Source organism: Pseudopodoces humilis, chromosome 17 (assembly GCF_049639895.1).
Source record: "Pseudopodoces humilis isolate 2021_Gansu_Grassland_sample_001 chromosome 17, ASM4963989v1, whole genome shotgun sequence".
NCBI classification, from domain to species: domain Eukaryota; kingdom Metazoa; phylum Chordata; class Aves; order Passeriformes; family Paridae; genus Pseudopodoces; species Pseudopodoces humilis.
Genome location: NC_142216.1, coordinates 1,468,618 through 1,487,156, shown reverse-complemented (window position 1 = coordinate 1,487,156; position 18,539 = coordinate 1,468,618). Strand labels below are relative to the sequence as shown.

The 18,539-nt window shown below is 46.3% G+C and overlaps 1 protein-coding gene across 1 annotated transcript; it reads left to right on the top strand.

Annotated features, from left to right (window-relative positions):
• Positions 1-3,102: 3,102 nt before the first annotated feature.
• On the top strand, positions 3,103-18,228 carry SLC26A2 (solute carrier family 26 member 2). The gene is made up of 3 exons (XM_005523790.3): positions 3,103-3,255; positions 7,734-8,396; positions 10,205-18,228. The coding sequence occupies exons 2-3, from the start codon at positions 7,755-7,757 to the stop codon at positions 11,699-11,701; spliced, it is 2,139 nt and encodes a 712-aa protein (XP_005523847.2). The 5' UTR covers positions 3,103-3,255; positions 7,734-7,754; the 3' UTR covers positions 11,702-18,228.
• The last annotated feature ends 311 nt before the right edge of the window (positions 18,229-18,539 follow it).

Sequence of the window (18,539 nt, the reverse complement as noted above, 5' to 3'; positions counted from 1 at the left end):
TGGGCTCTCCAAGCTGTGCTGCATGCTCAGCCCTGGCTCTGCTGCACCCATCAATTGTCAGCATAACAGAAAGTGTTAGCCAGATTTTGGGAGCTCAGCGGTTGCTCAAGGTGACTTTACAAATATTCCTTCCTGCTTGAAGCCAGCAAGGCACAAAGGGCAGCTGCTCTCAGATGAGAGATGAGGCAAAAAAAAGGGAAAAAGGAGCTTGTCCTTCAGCACTTTCCTGACCTGGGCTTCTCTCTGGCTGCCAGCTGAAGGGGCTGGGAGCAGCCAGTGCAGGTCAATGCTGCTGCTGCAGAGTTCCTGCAGTGCCGCAAATCCCTGCAGACAGCAACCCTCACTCAAACGTGGGATTTGTAATCCTGCTGCAGGCTCAGAGAGCTTTTGGATGAAAAGGAGTATCTAAGAAGGTGGAATTTCTGAGTTAGATGCTAAGTTGCTGGTGCAGTTTAATTCCCCCATACGTTTGATTGTTTACAAAGAGACTCCTGGGAATTTGTGACTTGTTTTAATGTTCCATGCCTTAGCCTTGAGGAAGCAAAGAGCTGAAAGACTGGATGAAAGCAGGGTAAGAAAACACACTGAGTCCACCAATTATTTAACTAAGCCTGCTAACACATATCAACACTGAAAATTTTATCACTTAATTACTTCTTGACTCTAGGTGACACACACTGAGAGTGCAGCAATTCTGCACAGATGTTTGCACAGAACACTCTTTCTTGATTGCAGTATAATTGTCCTGAGATATGGACAGGGCTTATGTCTTTTTGACATCTTTATGGCTTAAGTATTTTGATTACCTACGAACTCTGATTCATTGCATCTTCTTTTTGTATTACGCCCTCTCCTTTCCAACCACTCAATTTTTACTTGGCATTTGTCTCATCCTTGATGGAAGCCTTTAAAAGCAGCTCATTTTAGCTCCTCTTTTTTTGGTTTTGCCAAGCAATGAATGATGTGAGTGAATTAAATTAAATGCACTTCAAGCATTAGGATGGGCCTCTTTCTGTTACTTAGTCTTATGGGTTTTCTAATAAGTCAGACCTGCCACACATAGACCTGAGTGTGACATTAATGAGGGCTTTGTTAATGAAGCCCAGCAGGTCAGGCTGGGGAGGAAGGTTTGCCCCAGCTCTGATAGAACTCACAGGTGAGAACCAGACAGTTCCATCTTCTGCATCTCCAAACTTGATGTAACAATGTGCAAATTCAGGCCTGAATCTCAGTGCACTGAGAGCTGTAGAGGGAGGGAAGGGCAAGGAGAGAAAATAACTCATTTTTAACCACTTTCAGCATAACCCAGCCACCCTTCCACGGAGCTGTGCCAGCAGGACCAGGGCACTGGGCAGGGAGGTGCCAGGAGGACAGGACTGAAGGCAGGAGGCTCCTTACACAAGGCAGGGGGGCAGGTGGCACAAAGCAGCTGAGAGCTGGGGGAAATCATAGGCTGCCTTTATCTGCTGAGTGATAATGCTGAGCTGGGAGCCTGGGAAACACTGGGAAGAGCCAGGGAGAGCCACTGCCTGTGGGGTTTGTGGACAGAGGGCTGATAACACCATCATAGGAGCCTGCAGAGCAATGTGCCAGGTGGCACCAGGGCACAGCAGGGCTGCCCAGGAGTACCTGCTCAGTGGAACAAAGCAATTTCCAGTGTTATTTTGCAGTCTGTGGAGATTTGATGTTCCAAAGACGATGTGGTGATCTGGAGAAGCAGCAGGTTTGCCAGGCAGGCTGAATGGGATGGGCAGATGGCACACGCTGGCATTTGTGTGTCAGCAAACCCCAGCTCCTTGGCAGGAGATTCTGGAGCGTGAGGAGCCCCAGAGGCACATTTCTCCAAGGCCAAAGGTTCCCTCAGCACAGAAATATATTAACCATAAAGCTTAATATACCTCGAGAAGAGGAAAGCAGTTGGAAGTGAAATGATTTAATTATCTTAAATAATTGCTTGGATTTTTTCCACCCATTTTTTTTTAGAAAATCAGTCTAAAAGCAAGATGAAAAAAAGCCTGCATTTTTTTTTAGGTCCAGAAAAATAATAATGCTTTTTTTTTCTTTTAATATCACATTCCAAGAAGATACTATTTCCCTGTTTCTTCCACAAAGACATGATGTGTTGGATGGCCCAAGTTTTTACCACAGCCTGTGCTTCTAGAACAAGAATGAAAACACTGGAACATCCATTGATTTGCTTTGTGATTTTTTATTAGGATTCTGCAGAGTCCCTACACAAAAGGCTTTGAATGCTTTTGTCATAGATGTCGCTCCTCCCAAGGATTTGTTCTGGTTGTCTTGGCGTCACCATATACTTCAAACTCAATTAAAACTCCCTTGGAAGTCCCTAAAGGGATTGGGAAGCCAGTCACTGATGTTTTTGACAATGGACAGTCAGGGGAGAGGGAGGGAGCTCTTCTATTTCCATTGCAATTGTCTTTTCTGGTTACCATGACATCTAATAAACCCTTGTGGAGAAGGGAAATGTTTCCTATGGAAATATCCAGTATTTCTACAGTAAGATTTACAGCATTTGCTTAACACTGAAAGACAAGAGCATGAATTCTGCAGGCTTGAAGTTGGCTTCGTTTGCTGCACCAGGGTATTGATGGGGTTTTTTGAAGGCTCAAGGTTCCACCTGGAATGCAAATATTGGGCAATGTTTTACTTCAGGAGAAACATCTGCTTTTCTGTGCAACCGGGAAGGGAAGGCAGACAGGGCTGGGCTTGGCCCCTCCGACCTTGAACCTCCAGCCCAGAAATAAGAGCAAAGCGTTTAAGAGAAACCTGGGATTTTTAATACCCACATTGCCAAGGATCCTTCACCCTTCCCATCTTTTTAATAAACCCCAGTGGTACCCCAGAGCAGGGGGGCCAGAGTGTGTGGCGCTTCCCCACCCGCACGAAGTTTAACTTCACTTCGCCTCACGTCATCAATTCATACTTTCAATTTAAAAGGGTTAAGTGCAAACTAAAGGACCAAGAGCAGCCTCTCCCGGGCCTCACTTAACCCGGGATCCCTTCGGAAGTGAGCGGGCCGGGGAGGGGTGGAAGAGGCGAGGCCCTGCCCGGCCCTCCCTGCCCGGAGCGGGGCGGTGCTGCCAGGCCCCGCGGGCGGGCGGGCCCTCCGTGTGTCTGTCTGTCTGTCTGTCCCTCCGTGTGTCTGTCTGTCCCTCCATCTGTCCCTCCGTCTGTCTGTAAGTCCGTGTGTCCGTCGGTGCCAGCCGTCCCCGGGTCCCCGGGGAGCCGCGGGCGGTGAGTGCTGAGGGAAGGGGGCCTTGGGCAGGGGGACAGCGGGGGCCGGCTCGGAGCCTCCCGGGACGAGCGGGAGGAGAGGAAAATGCGCATGGAATCCATCAGGAAGCTGGGTTGGAAGGCAGCGGGAGCCCGAGGGTGAAAGTGAATTAAAAGCTCAATTGTTGCTCTCGCTTCCCTTTCGCTCTGCCGGGAGCCGAAATGTTGGGTTTGGCTTCCAAAGCGCTCAGCAAAACCCCGCAGTTCCAGGAGCTACACAGCGTGCGGGGTTCTTCTTGCAGGATTTTATTAATTTCATCAATTAACACACAACAACCAGCGCAGTTGCATTATCCGGTGGTTTTCCATGGGCAGCTGCTGCCTGAGGAAATTCCTTTGGGCAGCTTTTCCTCAGCCCATCCTCACTGCCCGAGGCAGCTCCTCAGTGTTCCCTGCTAACAGAAGATCCCATGTTCAGGAGCAAACACCACATTTCACAAAAGTGAGCTTTTATTGTCCGGCTTTGCAGGTTTTCCTGCATGAGTGGATATCTGCTGGTTACGGTGCCAAAAGTGAGGCGGCTGTATTTCCACATGTGTTCCTTAAACGTGGTTTTCATTATTCATGTTATTTGCAGTCCTTTGTGGAAGGAAATGTTTGTGGCTTGCATGTTTTGCTGGAGGATATGAATGATTATGTCAAATTTCAAGATGCAAGCAGTGTTGTTCCAGTCCTTATCTGGGTGTTATCATGGTAATATTGAATTTCCTTGTTGCTCCACAACAGTAAAGACATTATTTGAGAAAGGCCGTTGTCCAACAAGAGAAAGGTCAAAGATTTAGTTGTCAAAATGCTGTGATATGCTTTCCTGTTGTATTCTTACTGGTTCAGTTTGTGTGGAACTTGGATTTCTGATTCACCTGTTTCTCCTTTATAATTCTCCAGAAATTGTTCATGTCTTTTTAGATTATGGATTTATGCATTAGATTATGCATGTAAACTCTCCTGTCCAGCAAGGGGTACATGAGGCAGGGGGGTGATCACATACAGTGATAATTTAAATAAGGAAAACTGAGATGGCTGTTGTAAAAAGGATACTTTTGTTTTGGTTTCTACTCTGAAATGCTCACATCTGAAGTTTCACCTTGTAGTAGTTATTTCAGCAGGTGAGTTTCACAATCCATTTTTCTCTTACTCTCAAGGTGACTCTGGTCTGCCACAGACAAACAAAGTCCAAGGCAGCCCTGGGCTGCAGGTAGTGCTCCCCCAAAAACAGAAGCCAGGCAGATGCTGCCACATCATGGGATCAGAAAAAAGGGCCCAGATGGGCTCCAGAAATAGTCTGGAGGTCTGATGCCTTTTAGAGACTGCAGGACCTCCCTGTATCTTTATTTTATGTCAGTCAGTTGATAACAGATACTGGAAATTTCCTCAGTTCTGTCTTGGAGTTTTTTTATCTTAAGCAAAGTTTGTGGCAAGGAGACACCCCCTGAAAGGCCAAAAGGAGAGAAAAAAAGTGAATTCTAGGTTGTGTGTAAATAGCAGCTTTCAGAAAAAAAACACAGCAGCTCCTTATTCAAGTTAAATGTACAGAATGTCCTTCAGTGTCCAAAGCATGAACCAAAGAGGTTTCCTCAGGGTTGGGTTTTTTAATGTTTAAGAACAAAATCCAGTTTTATTAGACAAGACTGGGCTAACGGTTACAAAATTAATACAGGGCAGCATTTGAGGCAGAAAAGGGTGAAATGAGTGTTGGAAATTGTGTCATTTCCTACTATCCTGACATACCAAGAGGCACGGACTGTATGGTGAAAGGTCCTTTTCATTCCATGGAGAGAAAGCTGTCATGCAAGTCAGCACAAAGACCCAGTATGTGCTCAGAGTTCTGGAGCCAAAAAGGTTTTTCATTAGAACATTTTCCTACTGTCTGGACAGTGCTGAAACCCAGGCACCCCCTCCCATGCAGATGTTTTACAGCAGCCCCAAACTGAGCTGTCTGGGGTTTGTGTTGGCACATCTAAGAAAATTCCCAGGTTTGAGTGAGCTGCTTGCAAGTCCTGGAGGAGGAGCAGAAGGAATCAGAAGGATTTTCCCTACTGAAATCTTTACTTAAATCTCAGAAAACAAACTCATTGCTACACATAAAAAGCAGTCTGGGTTGATTTTTTTTCTCCTCAGCTTTTACAGTGTTGATTTGCTGAGCTTTGGGTGGGTGAGAAGCCTTTTGATCTGTGACTCTGTGCTGGTAAAACAAATAAAATTTCTTGAGCAAATACAGCTCCAAAATGTGCTTTTGCAAAGTGGAGCTGACATAGGCTTTTGTAATTCTCCCTCGATTCTCACTGTGTATTTAGGGGGGTTGTGAGGGCTGTAAATCACCCCTGAGCCCACTTTGCAGAGCTGTACAGGGAGCTGAGATTGTGAACCTGCAGGGTAGGGCTGGGGGTCTCCTCCAAGTGTGATCACTGTGAGCACATCCCTTCTCACAGTGCAGTTTCTTCATTTAAAGATCCTGATCCTTCACGTGACTCTGGAGGTGGCACTTGGTGCTCTGGGCTGGGGACAAGGTGGGCCTTGAGCACAGCTTGGACTCGATGGGCTGGGAGGGCTTTTCAAACCTCAGTGATCCTGGGGTATTACAGCAGGGGAGATACAGCCCCCATCACACAGAAAATCCACCCCTGCTGCTGCCTTCAGGCTGTCCATGGTTTGGGGTCTGTGTTTGAAAGGCTCCTCTCTGTCCATGGTTTGGGGTCTGTGTTTGAAAGGCTCCTCTCTGTCCATGGTTTGGGAGGCTGCAGGAGCTCACCCACCAAAGAGACGCTCCCTGTCTGGGTCTGTGGTGAATGGAAACACCTTTGGGAGTCCCAGCATGGAGCAAGAGATAAAACACAAACTCCTCCCTGGTATCTTCTGTCAGCATCTGTGTTGGTTTTAGGTATGTCTGCAGCTTCAGGGACATGGTGTGAGGTGGGACAGTTGGATTAGCTGGGTGGAATTACTTTCTAGTTGGTTCTAGAAGTCTGAAGAAGCCATTCTAAATATTAAGTCCTGTAGCTGGTTCTACTTTTGTGGGCTCAGGCTGTCCTAAGGCAGTAGGCACCACACAGAGTCACTTTTCTCTCCCATAATTATTTTGGGAAACTCACACTGCAGGGATGGGAGCAGTGAGTGTTTTAATTAGGAAATATTTCTGTACCAATGGGGCTGTCCAGCCCCAGCACAGCTCCCCAGGGAAGTGCCGGAATCCCCATCCCTGGAGGGATTTAAAAGACTTGTAAATGTGGCACTTGAGGACATGGGTTAGTGGAGGCCTTGGTGGCATCCTTAGCACTGCCAGTTGCAGTAGCAATTTATTAATTGGTACAATTAATTCAGGACAGTTGGACAATTAATTGGGCAATTAATTCAGCAGAGAGCTGAATTCCATGGACAGCAGCCTGGCTGATGTTTGCACTGCACAGAGCAGACGTGAGCAGCACATCAAATCCGTGCTGTCACTGGCACCCTGGGACTGCAGAGCCTGGCAGTGACACTCCTCAGGGTTCTCTTGCTGGGTCTCACCCCACACCAGTGAGTTTCTGGCTGAAATGGCCTCTCTGTACTGCTGGGACCAGCTATTGGGGCTTAAGGAGTTTCTGGAGAATTCTGGATGTTTTCTGAAGGTGGGAGAGCTGTGTGAGTGCTGGCAGTCATGCTCAAGTTTCATTAGGGTTTGTCTCATCAAGACTTTGCTCTTTCCCAGTCAGGCAATATGTTAAATTATTGGTATAATTACCCTGTTTTACTGTCTGTGGGCAGCTTGGACTAGAGTACGAGTTCCAGCAGAAGTGTCCCACCTACCTGTCATTGTGCCCATTAATATGTTTTCCATTTGTGTCCATTATTTTGATCAGGTGCACTTTCCTTGTAAAACTGGCTTTTCAAAAGTATGAAGTGCTTTTTTTTTTTTTTTGCAGTGTGCCATTGGCTGTAAAAAAGCCACTTCTTAGGTAACAAACCTTTACCTTTAGTAACCTTTAGTATTTGGCAGGAGAAATCACTGCTTTTAAAAAAACAAAACAAAAAACAACCCACAAGAGATGTAGACTGAGCTGTGCTTTGCTGGAAATGCCCCACTTGCAGTTAATTTTCAGCAGTTGATCTGGAGTGGCTGTGGCAAGACAATAAACCTTCTGTCTGGTTTTGCAAGGTGGAACAGGCTGCAGGCAGAGATTTTTCTCAAGGAAACATCCCAGAAAGGCAGTGCTGCTGCATTCCTGTCCATTTCCCAGCACTGCCAGCAGCAGGTGTGTTCCACAGGATATCAGCTTCCCTCCTGGGAAAGGTCATTCCTTGCTTCTCAGGGATACAGAGGGGAGGCTCGTTCCCAGATTGCTTGGAAATGGCTTTCTCTCTGCTGAGCTGAGAGTTTCAGCCCTTGCTCTTCATAAATGCTGTGTTCAAGTCTCACATTGTACATTCATTTTTGGTTTAATGGTCTTCCTTTGTGTTTTTAGTGAGTCCTGGTGGCGGCAGCAATGACAGAGGCCAACAATATCCATGCAGTGACAGAAGGGCCAGAAGGAGATGATGCCAAGTGCAGTTTCCATCACAGAATGTTCCTGGAACCCCAAGAGAAGAAGAGGAGCATGAAGGCTCTGCTGGTTAAAAAAGCCAAGAAAACTTGCAGCTGCACCCCAGCCAAAATTAAAGATTGTGTTTTGGGGTTTTTCCCCATCTTACAGTGGCTTCCTAAATACAAAATCAGGGAGTATCTCCTGGGGGATATCATGTCTGGTGTGATCGTGGGGGTCCTGCTGGTCCCACAGTCCATTGCCTACTCTCTCTTGGCTGGCCTGGAGCCCATTTATGGCCTTTACACCTCCTTTTTCTCCTGCATCATTTACTGCATCTTTGGCACCTCCCGCCACATCTCCGTGAGCATCTTTGGGGTGGTTTGCCTGATGGTGGGACAGGTGGTGGATCGGGAAGTAGAGAGAGCTGGCTATGAGCTGGAGCCAGCTGTGCTCAGTGCCCTGCCAGGCCCGGGAGGGCACGGGATGGGCACCGGGATCGGGAACGGCACCGGGAACGGGACAGCACCGGAGCCGCTCTGTGACAAAAGCTGCTATGCCATGGCCGTGGCTGCCACCCTGACCTTCATCTCTGGAGTTTACCAGGTAAGGAGAGCTGGACACACAGCTGTGGTGTGCATTTGCTGAAATTCTTCTGTAGGGGAGCGTCCCCATCCTGCCTGCACGTATCCTCAATCTGCACCTGGGGCAGGAAACTCCTCTGGGTGCTCTCCCTGGTTTTTAGCAGCATTTCCTGCCTGCATTGCTTCTCTTTGCTTCTCTTTTGGGGAGTGCTCCCCATTTTTTAACAGCTTTTCTTGCCTCCATTGTTTCCCTTTTGGGGACTGTAAGGACCTGCACCTCCAGCTCTCAAGGTCTGCTCACCACCTTCTTCACTGTGGCCTGATGCTCTGTTCATTTTTTTTTGCATTAGACTCCATTTCATTGGGCCAAAATGGTGCATCAGCTCCTAATTCCAATCTTTAATAATTTAATAATTTAAATCTTTAATAATCTTTATTATTTATTATTTATTTAATAATAATCTTGAATAATTTGCCTTTAATGAAGAAAAATTTGGACGGTAAAAGTATCTCCAGTTTCCTTTTATTTGTAAATGTGCTTTTAAAATTTTGCTGTTTGCCCGTTTGAAGCCAAAACAACACTCTTGCATGGAAAGGAATCTACTGAGAGGATAGAATATCTTTTAGATTTATATATCTCTTATTTTTGTGGAACACACTGCTTGCCTAAATTAAAGCAGGTGTCCTTGTTTTTAGAGTCTTGTACATTAACCAGAATGGGATTATTTTTAGCAGGACTGCAGAGTTGTGGTATTTGTGTTTGTGAGTTTGCATTCATTTGTTCTCATTTGTCCAGGGTGACAACCAATCAAAATGTGTGGGAGGGGAACAAAACATGTTTGTGGTACTTTAAAACACAGGTTTTGGACACAACCTGGAACTTTTTGTATTGCAAGTTCATGTTGAATTATTTCAGAAATATTCTGGGCATCCCAGGCTACACTGGATTTTGGGTTTCATCTTTCATGCCTGTGGGATGGGTGCAGTTTTGGAGTTTTGGATTGCACTTAATATTCTTTGCAAGTACAAATACAATTAAGTTCCTTTATCTGAAGAAATCAGATTAGTTTATCTTCAGTTCCTCTGAACTTTAAGCATATTCTCTTCAGGCCAACACCCTCAAATTTATTTTTCTCAACCAAAATCACATATTCCTTATATCAGAAACTTTACAATCAAATCATAACAAGCAAATCTTCTCACACCAGCTAATACATCCTAACTAGGCAAGCTAATTATTATGAATGTTTTACACTTAGAACAACCTTGAATTAATTATCAAGGCTATAAGGGAGCCTTTTTGAGAGTTGTGAGCTGATTTCAGCCAGTCCAGGTCCCAAACCTGCCTTCTCTTCAGTAATTCTTTGAGGTTCTCATGGAGTTCCCAGTGATCTGTGTTTATATGATCTGCAGCAGAGGAGTTTGCAGCTCACAGGCTTTCTGAGTCAGAGGCACCAAACTTTCTGCAGTGCAAAGGACAGTCATTATCCCACAAAGTGTGGTTTTATTGCAGGTTCTGAACTCCAGTGTAAGGCAGACAAAGGCCACCAGAAAAGTTTCAGATCCTTGCAAAGTTCACAGAGTTTAGAGAAACTGAAAGGGAAATGTCAAAAGCAGACAGCATTTCAAATATGGGTTTTGTTTTCTTTTCCTGTGTTTTCTTTTTATCTTTTTCCCCACCAGGGTAATTAGCAGAGCAAACAATAAACATTTGTTCAGGGGATGGAGACCCCCAAAAAGCCTGGTTTGAATACTGGAGACTTTTATTCCAGCTGACAAAACCTATGGGATTTGTGTCCTGACACGTTGTGTGTGGTTGACTCCTTCCAGGTGGCCATGGGCTTCTTCCAAGTGGGCTTTGTCTCCGTGTACCTCTCGGATTCGCTGCTGAGTGGATTTGTCACAGGGGCCTCCATCACTGTCCTGACCTCACAGGTCAAGTATCTGCTGGGACTGGACATTCCTCGGAGCGGGGGCATTGGCTCCCTCATCACCACCTGGATCAACATCTTCAGAAACATCCACAGGACCAACGTCTGTGACCTCATCACCAGCTTCTTGTGCTTCCTGGTGCTCATCCCAGCCAAAGAGCTTAACGAGCGCTTCAAGTCCAAGCTCAAGGCTCCGATTCCGGTGGAACTCTTTGTGGTTGTGGCAGCCACTCTGGCATCTCACTTTGGGAAGCTGAGAGAGACTTATGGCTCCAGCGTTTCCGGGCACATCCCCACGGGGTTTCTGCCGCCGCGCCCTCCAGACTGGAGCCTGCTGCCCAGCGTGGCGTTGGACGCCATCCCCGTCGCCATCATTGGCTTTGCCATCACCGTGTCCCTCTCGGAGATGTTTGCCAAGAAGCACGGATACTCGGTGAGGGCCAACCAGGAGATGTACGCCATTGGCTTCTGCAACATCATTCCCTCCTTCTTCCACTGCTTCACAACCAGCGCGGCTCTCGCCAAGACCCTGGTCAAGGAGTCCACGGGCTGTAGGACGCAAATGTCCGGCATGGTGACCAGTTTGGTGATCCTCCTGGTCCTCCTCGTGATCGCACCTTTGTTTTACTCCCTGCAGAAATGCGTCCTCGCCGTCATAACCATCGTCAACCTCCGCGGAGCCCTGCGCAAGTTCAGGGACCTGCCCAAGATGTGGCACCTGAGCAGGGTGGACACGGTGATCTGGGGGGTCACCATGGCAGCCACGGCGCTCATCAGCACCGAGATCGGGCTCCTGGTGGGGGTTTGCTTCTCCATGCTCTGCGTGATCTTCCGGACCCAGCGGCCAGAGGCGCCGCTGCTGGGCTGGGTGGCTGAATCGGAGACCTACGAGTCCCTCTCCGCCTACAAGAACCTGCAAACCAAGCCTGGGGTTGTGGTGTTCCGCTTTGAAGCCCCCCTCTACTACATCAACAAGGAGTGCTTCAAATCTGCCCTCTACAAGCAAACTGGGGTCAACCCCGTGTGGGTGAAGGCAGCCAAGAAGAAAGCAGAGAAAAAAATGCTCAGGGAGAAGGAGGCGGGGGCTGGGGACAACCAGAGCAGCATCCCCGTGGATTTTGGGTCGGATCCCGCGGGGTTTCACACCATAGTGATCGACTGCTGCGCCGTGCAGTTCCTGGACACCGCTGGCATCCGCACGCTTAAGGAGGTCTGCAAGGACTACGGGGACATCGATGTCCATGTGCTGCTGGCCCAGTGCAACCCTTCTGTCAGGAGCTCCCTGCTCCGAGGAGAGCTCTTCAAAGAGGGGGAGGACCACCTGCTCTTCCACAGCGTGCACCAGGCCGTGGACTTCGCCCTGGGCACGCAGGGGCACCGTGCTGCGAAGAACTAGCTGGGAAAGAGAGATTGTGACAAAGCCTGGGCAAACTGAGTGTCTGTGTGTCTGTGCAGTGATGTGTGTGTGCTCAGAGAGCAGGGCAGGGTGGTGCCAGTACGTTGGCACCCTGCAATCTCTCTGGGTTTACCTGCCAGGGGTGGGGACTCCATAGGAAGTACTGAATGAAGTTCTTAACCCGATTGTGGCCAACCTGCGAATCTTAACTTTGCGTGGGGCTGTTCGTCTCATGTCTCCTCTCTGGAGCTTTCTGTGTCTCGGCTCCACTCTTAAGCTGTGATCAAGTCTTCTTTGCAGCCCTGTCCTTGTGGATGGGGTGGGATTTTTGGAGTAGTCTGGACCTCCTGTCCAGCTGAAGAATGAGGCAGCTCATTTCTCATCCCTCGTTCTGGCATTGCTTTCCATCACCACACCCTGGTGTTTGCCAAGCAATGCCTGCCAGGGACTGTTTGCTCTGGTCTGTACCGGGCAGTGCTTGATTTTGCAACCTCCCTGAATTTCAGATAGAGAAATCAAATCCAAACATGCAGGAAAAGATCTTAAAGCACCTCTCACCTCCAGTGGTTTTGGCACAATTCAGCCAGGCCACAAGGGCATGGTTATCTCATTTCTCCACAGGCCTTTACCTGCCTGTGCCTATGGAAATGCTGCTTCTCCAGCTTGATTTTAATCATTTTGTTTTTTCATAGATGACTCTTCAGACTCTTCTGATTCATCCTTATGGTCAGTCAACCGTTTTCCTAATATTTAGGAGCTCTTTGGAATTGTGAACATTAGATATGGAAAATATCTAGTTCTTTAATTTCAACCAAAGAAAGTCCCTTCTAGGCAGTTTTTTATGCCAGGCCGAGGGAATCACAGGCACCAAAGTGAAAAGGGACAAAGAGATTATCCAACATCTGCCCCAACATGTCCATACCACTGGACCTTATTTTTTCTTACCAGATCAGGGTAAATAGAGCTTTTTATTTTGATTTTAAATTATGTGGAAATAAAGAATGCCTGCTCTTCATGCTAAAATACAAGGGTAGGAAGAGGATCTCTTTCCTCACAGCAGCAGAAGACAACTGTGAAGGCAGAACTGGGAGATGAACAGCTTTTCCTGAATACCAGCTATACAGCACACATCCCTGGAAGAGGGTGCTGTCCTCCCAGAGGAGTTTACAATCTGAATTTCAGGTGCTTGTCAGTTTTTAAAAGGGAAAGGTGCTGTTTACAGACAACATTCTTATCCTTAATAATTCAAAAATAATGAGTCAGAAGTCAGAAAAGGTGTAAAATCCATTATGAATTGTGAAATGTTTAGTTAATAGATATTTTGAGTTTAAACTGTTTTGTTGTTGTTGGATTTTTTTTTCTGAGTAGTTATTCTTTTCTTTCTGTGAAAGCTCTTCACTCTGGGAGCCTCAAAGAAGGATGAGGCAGCAGGAAGATGAGTCCTTTTTGTGTTTACTGAACTGACTGCATTTTTTAGGAGAGCAGAGCAGCACAGAAGTGCTGGGGGAGCTGAGGGGGGCTGTAGCACTGCTTGGAAAGGAGAACCTCACTGATATCCACCCAACCCATGTCCTGGAACTGGCACTGGTGAGGAAAGAAGCCTCAGTGTGCCACGGTTCTGTCTCAGCCTTGAGGCTTCTTTATGAAGGAGATGAATCCCAAATTCTGCTGCATTTTTCCTTTGTAACCACCTGCCTGAAAATTTTTATTCTGGCCTGAGGATCCTTTGTGCAATTTGGGGAGTTGTAATCGCTGATTTGGCATTGCCAGAGAGGATTGGGCTGAGCTGTAGAAAAACAGTGAGCAGGGTTTTATTTTTCGGTTGTATTTCAGTTTTTAACCAAACCCGTTTTATGCAGAGTTGCCTCTCCTGGGTGGGAAGGTTTGTCCTACAGGGATGGCGATGCCATGGCCTGGGGGAGTCCCTTTGCAGAACACTTTGTCCACATGACCAGAAAGAATCTCTGGAACTTTGAGCAAAAGCCTCGATGCAGTTTTGAAATGGTTTTGATTTTTAACTCCTGTTTTGCCAGAGGGCAGAGCAGCGCTGGAAGCTCTGGAAGTGCTGATGAGAAAGGACAGCACGTTGTTGTTGCAGATGTTTGATTTGTTATTGCAAATGCTCCTGCCTTCCTGCAGCTGCTTCTTCTCACCCCTTTGCCCTGGGCAGGACACAGGGAAGGAGCTGCTGGACTTCAGGGCAGGAGTGGGACAAAAGTTAAATGAAAACTGCTCTGGGTGATTCTTTCCTTTTTCCCTCTCTCCCATGTTCTTTCCTTGCTGCCTGGGTGGAGGTTTTTTTCACCTCTGAGCATGCACAGGTTTGCTTAACCAAATTTCAAACCTTTCTTCATTAAAAAACGGTTTTGCAAGTCCATTCCTACCTGTGCCAGGAAGGGAGGAGTAGCAATGTTAACTCCAAAAAGGACCCACTTCCCACAACTAGTGGGACGTGTATTTGTGGCTCCTGGGTATTTATTTACATAAAAGCACAATAAAAAAACAGCTGTAAAATGATTTTTCAGGTAATTAAATTAGATTATATCTAAAAGATGTGCTGAAGATTACCTGGAGCACGTTGCATTTGACCTCAGTGCTGTTTGTGCAGCCTCCAAATTCCATTTCCAGCAAAACACAAGAAACTATTAAAATACAACAGCAAAAGCAGCCAGGCAACCAAAAGAAATACTTTTAATGTTCTTATTTAAAATAACATCCAGGGGTCATAGCATTAATAAGTATTTATTAATGCACGCTGCCCTGGCTAAAAGGGAACTGAAATAAGTGTCATTTGCCAGAGAGTTCAGTGCAATAGGGAGTTCTTGGGAATTAACTGGAGATTAAAGCTTATTATGGCTGGAATTTCTTAGAACAGTGGCTTTCAGCCCTGTTCTTTTAGGCCTGGAACCTTTTTTTAGCAGTGACATGAACCTCATTTGAGCCTACTGACAATCAGCACTTTTTGCTTGCATTTGTTTGTGGACCCTTTAAAGCAATCCAATTTTATCTTTAGGGATTTGGGATCACTGATTGGAGACCTTTCCTCTAAAGCATTTGTTTTATAAAGGAATTCCATATTTTTATCTACTTTGCTGCTGTCTGATGGATGCAGCAGCTGAATATCTCCATTTATGCTCTTGTGAAATTCCTGGGCTGGCCTGGGAAGGGCTCTCCTGCCTTCTGCTGCTTTAAATGAACAGTGCCAGGTTTTTTAAGGGGAAATGTGCCATACTCTCTGCTTCCTGTGCCTTCCCTCATCCCCTGAATTTGTAAACTTGAGGGAAGAGGTACCCTCAGAACGATTTGGTTTGGGTTATTCATCAATCTGGAGCAGGGATGTTCTCCCCAGGTGCAACCTTCAGAACCCCAGGCCGGACTGGAAGCTGGAATAAATCAGCTCAACTCTATTCCCAAATGTCCTAATCAGCAATTAGCAGTCTAAATGAAGAATTGAGAGATCATTAGCACGTTCATTAATGACAACAGCAGAGCATTATGGAAATGAGCAGAGTCTCAGCTGTACTGGCAGTGTCTGAGCACTCTCCTGCTGAATTAACTCGTGGCTGAGCGGGGTCACTTCCTCCTGAAGTGGCACTAGGAAATGTTTCACTTGTGTTTTGACACTAAAACCATTTTCAGTCCACTTCACAAGGCAGGGACAGGCCCTGCCGTGGGCTTATTTTGGGTTTTATACTGGCAAAGCTGAGATTTTGTGGTGCTGATTTCCTCAGAGCCTCTGGAGCTCCCCTTGCTCCCAGACGCTGCAGGACCACCCTCCACCTTCCTGAGCATCCTGCTGAGTTTTGCCTCAAGACACTGAACATTGACTGTAAACAGAAGGAGCTGTGTGTGCTGGTGTTTCATTTTCATGATCTTTTGATAAAGCCAAAGCTCCTGAACAGTAAAGTGAGTGTAAAACAACCCCAAACCCCCCCAGTCCTCTGGGAGAAGCAGGGCTGGGGGCTCTGCTATAGCCTCAGCCTGGTTTGGGGCTGGCAGAGCTGTTTGTGCTGCCCAGGAGCCTCAGGTGAACCTGGGGGTGTCTTGATTATGGGATTACTGTGATTTGGTGTCGTGATTTGTCCCCAGTGTCAGGAAAATGAATCCACAAACACCAGGGGTTTATGTCCAAAAAGGAGACAGAGGAGTCCTGTAACTTTATTCCAATAAAGGGAGAGGCCATGGACCATTCCCCTGGGGTCTCTCCAATTTTTATCTCCTTTTTATCCCAATTTCCCGGCCGTGTCCCTCTCTCTTTCCCCACTGCCTGAGGTACTTGAGAGGCACAGACTCCCCAGAATGCCTGACACCTAAGATTCCCCTCTAATGTAGAACCCTCCCTCTTAATTTTTAATTCTTATGGAATTTATGGTGTTTCCCCATTGTCTCTTTCATCTTTCAATATCCAATTTCATTTACCAGCAAACCTGCAGTTTGTTTGGAAAGGCAAATATATTTTTTTCCATTCATCAGTCAGTGGAATCCTTCCCATTATTTCTTTTATCTCTTGGTGCTGGTTTTATTTACCAGCAGCTCATTTGTGGAGACAAATCCCTCATTCCTCTCAGCAGTGAGTGTGGCACGAGCCGCTGTGCTGAGCTGCCTGTGTGGAAATCAGGGATTTCTGGGATTCTGGTGATTTATTTTGGTCTCATTTTCATCTCAGTCCACACCTGGCTGGGACGTGCTCCCTCCTGGGAGAAATCTCAGCCACCCTTTTGTCTCTGCTTATTTCTGCTGGCTTTTGCCAAGAGGTTCAAATCCTCTGCTGGTGGGGCTGAGGAGCAGAGCTGAGAACTGCAGGCAGGAAAACATCCTGAGTTTAAGCCATGCCCAGAGCCTTGAGCTGAGATTGGTGAACTCTGCCTGGACTCAGTCCTAAACCCAGCTGGGGGTGAAGTCTTCAGGCAAAAATCTGTTTCAGGACATTATCTTCTATTGTGGGTTGGGTTATTCTTCCCACTTGCTTTGGAAAAGTGATTAAATGCTTGAGGTAATTGATATTTTTAAATTCCTTTTTGGGGTTTTTATGGCTAATCTGATGAAGCTGTGATGCAAATATTCCTGTGCTGCTCTTGCCACGTTGGGGCTTTGTATTTGTGTCACTGAGTTTGTTCTGCTGAGGGTAGGATGATGTGGTGGGACTCCAATATTGGTGTGTTTCTCCACACTAGAAGGATTTGCACTTCCCTGCTGGCACAGAGGAATCCTGGCTTTAGTGCGGGCTTTGCACTGGGAATGACCTCGTTAAATCCCAACAATTAATGACACTGGCTCATCATCATTATAAGCCTTTGCAGGATCAGCTGCTCGTGTGAAAACCAACCTGATCTTTATAATTTCAGTACAGTTCTGAAGTGGAAATAATTCTGAGCTTCGTTTTTTTCCTTCCAGATCATTGCAGTGCTAAAAGCAAAGGGTAAAATGGCAAATAGTTAATATATATTTAGTTCATAGCATAATTAGTACCTGTCTATTTTATTCTCTAGAAATTCAATAAGCTAAGGCATACTGATATTCTTTGATGGGTAAATTAATCAAATATTTCAGCATTGGATGGAGAACCAAATTTCCATTGAGGGAAAACTACTTCTTAAATATTTGAATCCCAGCTCTGACAGCACTTAGTCCAGCTCCCAAAAGATTTAAAGATTCCACATAGGAAACATTTCGTTGTTGGGGCCAATTTTTTTATATCTGATTTTTTTACTTAAAGAAGTGAATTTTATGTATGTTTGAAATGCAATTGTAACATGATTAAGGTGAGGTAAAATCTCATTTTTTATGACAAGCACACGATGCTGTGAGTCGTTAGTTTTGTGTTCCTGAGTATCTCTAGTATGTTCTTGGTACGTTCTGGGCTATGATTCTTGAATAATTGAAAATACTGAATAATTTTAGTATTTAGTAAATTAATTAATTTAAATTAAATTAATTTAGTATTGAAAATACTGAATAATTTGTGAATAATCTGCAGAACGAACAAAATGGCAAACTGTGCCTGGAGTTTGTTGGAGAATCAGTTCAACCAAACAGGACCTGAGGACTGGACTGGATCCCATTGGTCAGCAGATCTGATGTGTTTACAAAATAATTTATGTATTGTTGGAATAAAATGTGGGGGAATTGTCTAGTGTGTAGAAAAATCACTTTATTTTTTGCTGTGACTTGTCTGTGCAGTAAAACCAAGGTGTGAAGCCCCCCCAGGTGGGTGGTGAAGCACAGGGTGCTGGGGGAGCTGTGTCACCCTGTGCCAGGGTGGGGACAGAGCTGACAGAGCCAGGAGTTTGTAGGGAAAATTTGATTTTTGTCAGAGGTTGTCTCACCTCCTGCCATCAGTTCTGTCTCCATCCTCTGCCTGGTGGTGGCTCTGCTCGCCCTGTCCTGTCTGAGCTGTATCCATTGTTTTTTTTTAATTGTCTGTGTTCCTTTTTGTCACTGGAGATTTGTTAGCATGAGAACTTTCTGTTAAATCTGGTGAGATTGTTGGGGTTTCTTCAGCACAATTAAAATACAAGATTTCTGGTGGTTTTTGTTGTCACATAAATGCCTGATCCCAGGGTGGGTGAGGTTAGAAGAGACCCCAGAGGGTCACTGGTGCCACCCCCCTGCTCCAGCAGGGCCATCCCAGGGCACAGGGATATCCCCAGGGAGGAGATCCCATCCCTGTGTTCAGGGCCTCCAGGACACTCTGCTGGCTCAGGGACAGCTCCTCGTCCCCCAGAACCCCCGGATCCTTCTCCCCAGAGCTGTCCCCAGGCTGTGCTGCTCCCTGGGGTTGTTTCACCCTGGCAGAGCTTCAGGCAGTTCTTTTACAATGTCTCCATCGTGGAGCAGA

Coding starts and splice junctions, on each gene's coding strand:
- SLC26A2 (XM_005523790.3), top strand. CDS start 7,755: ATGACAGAGGCCAACAATATCCATGCAGTGACAGAAGGGCCAGAAGGA. Junction 8,397..10,204: donor TCATCTCTGGAGTTTACCAG/GTAAGGAGAGCT, acceptor GACTCCTTCCAG/GTGGCCATGGGCTTCTTCCA.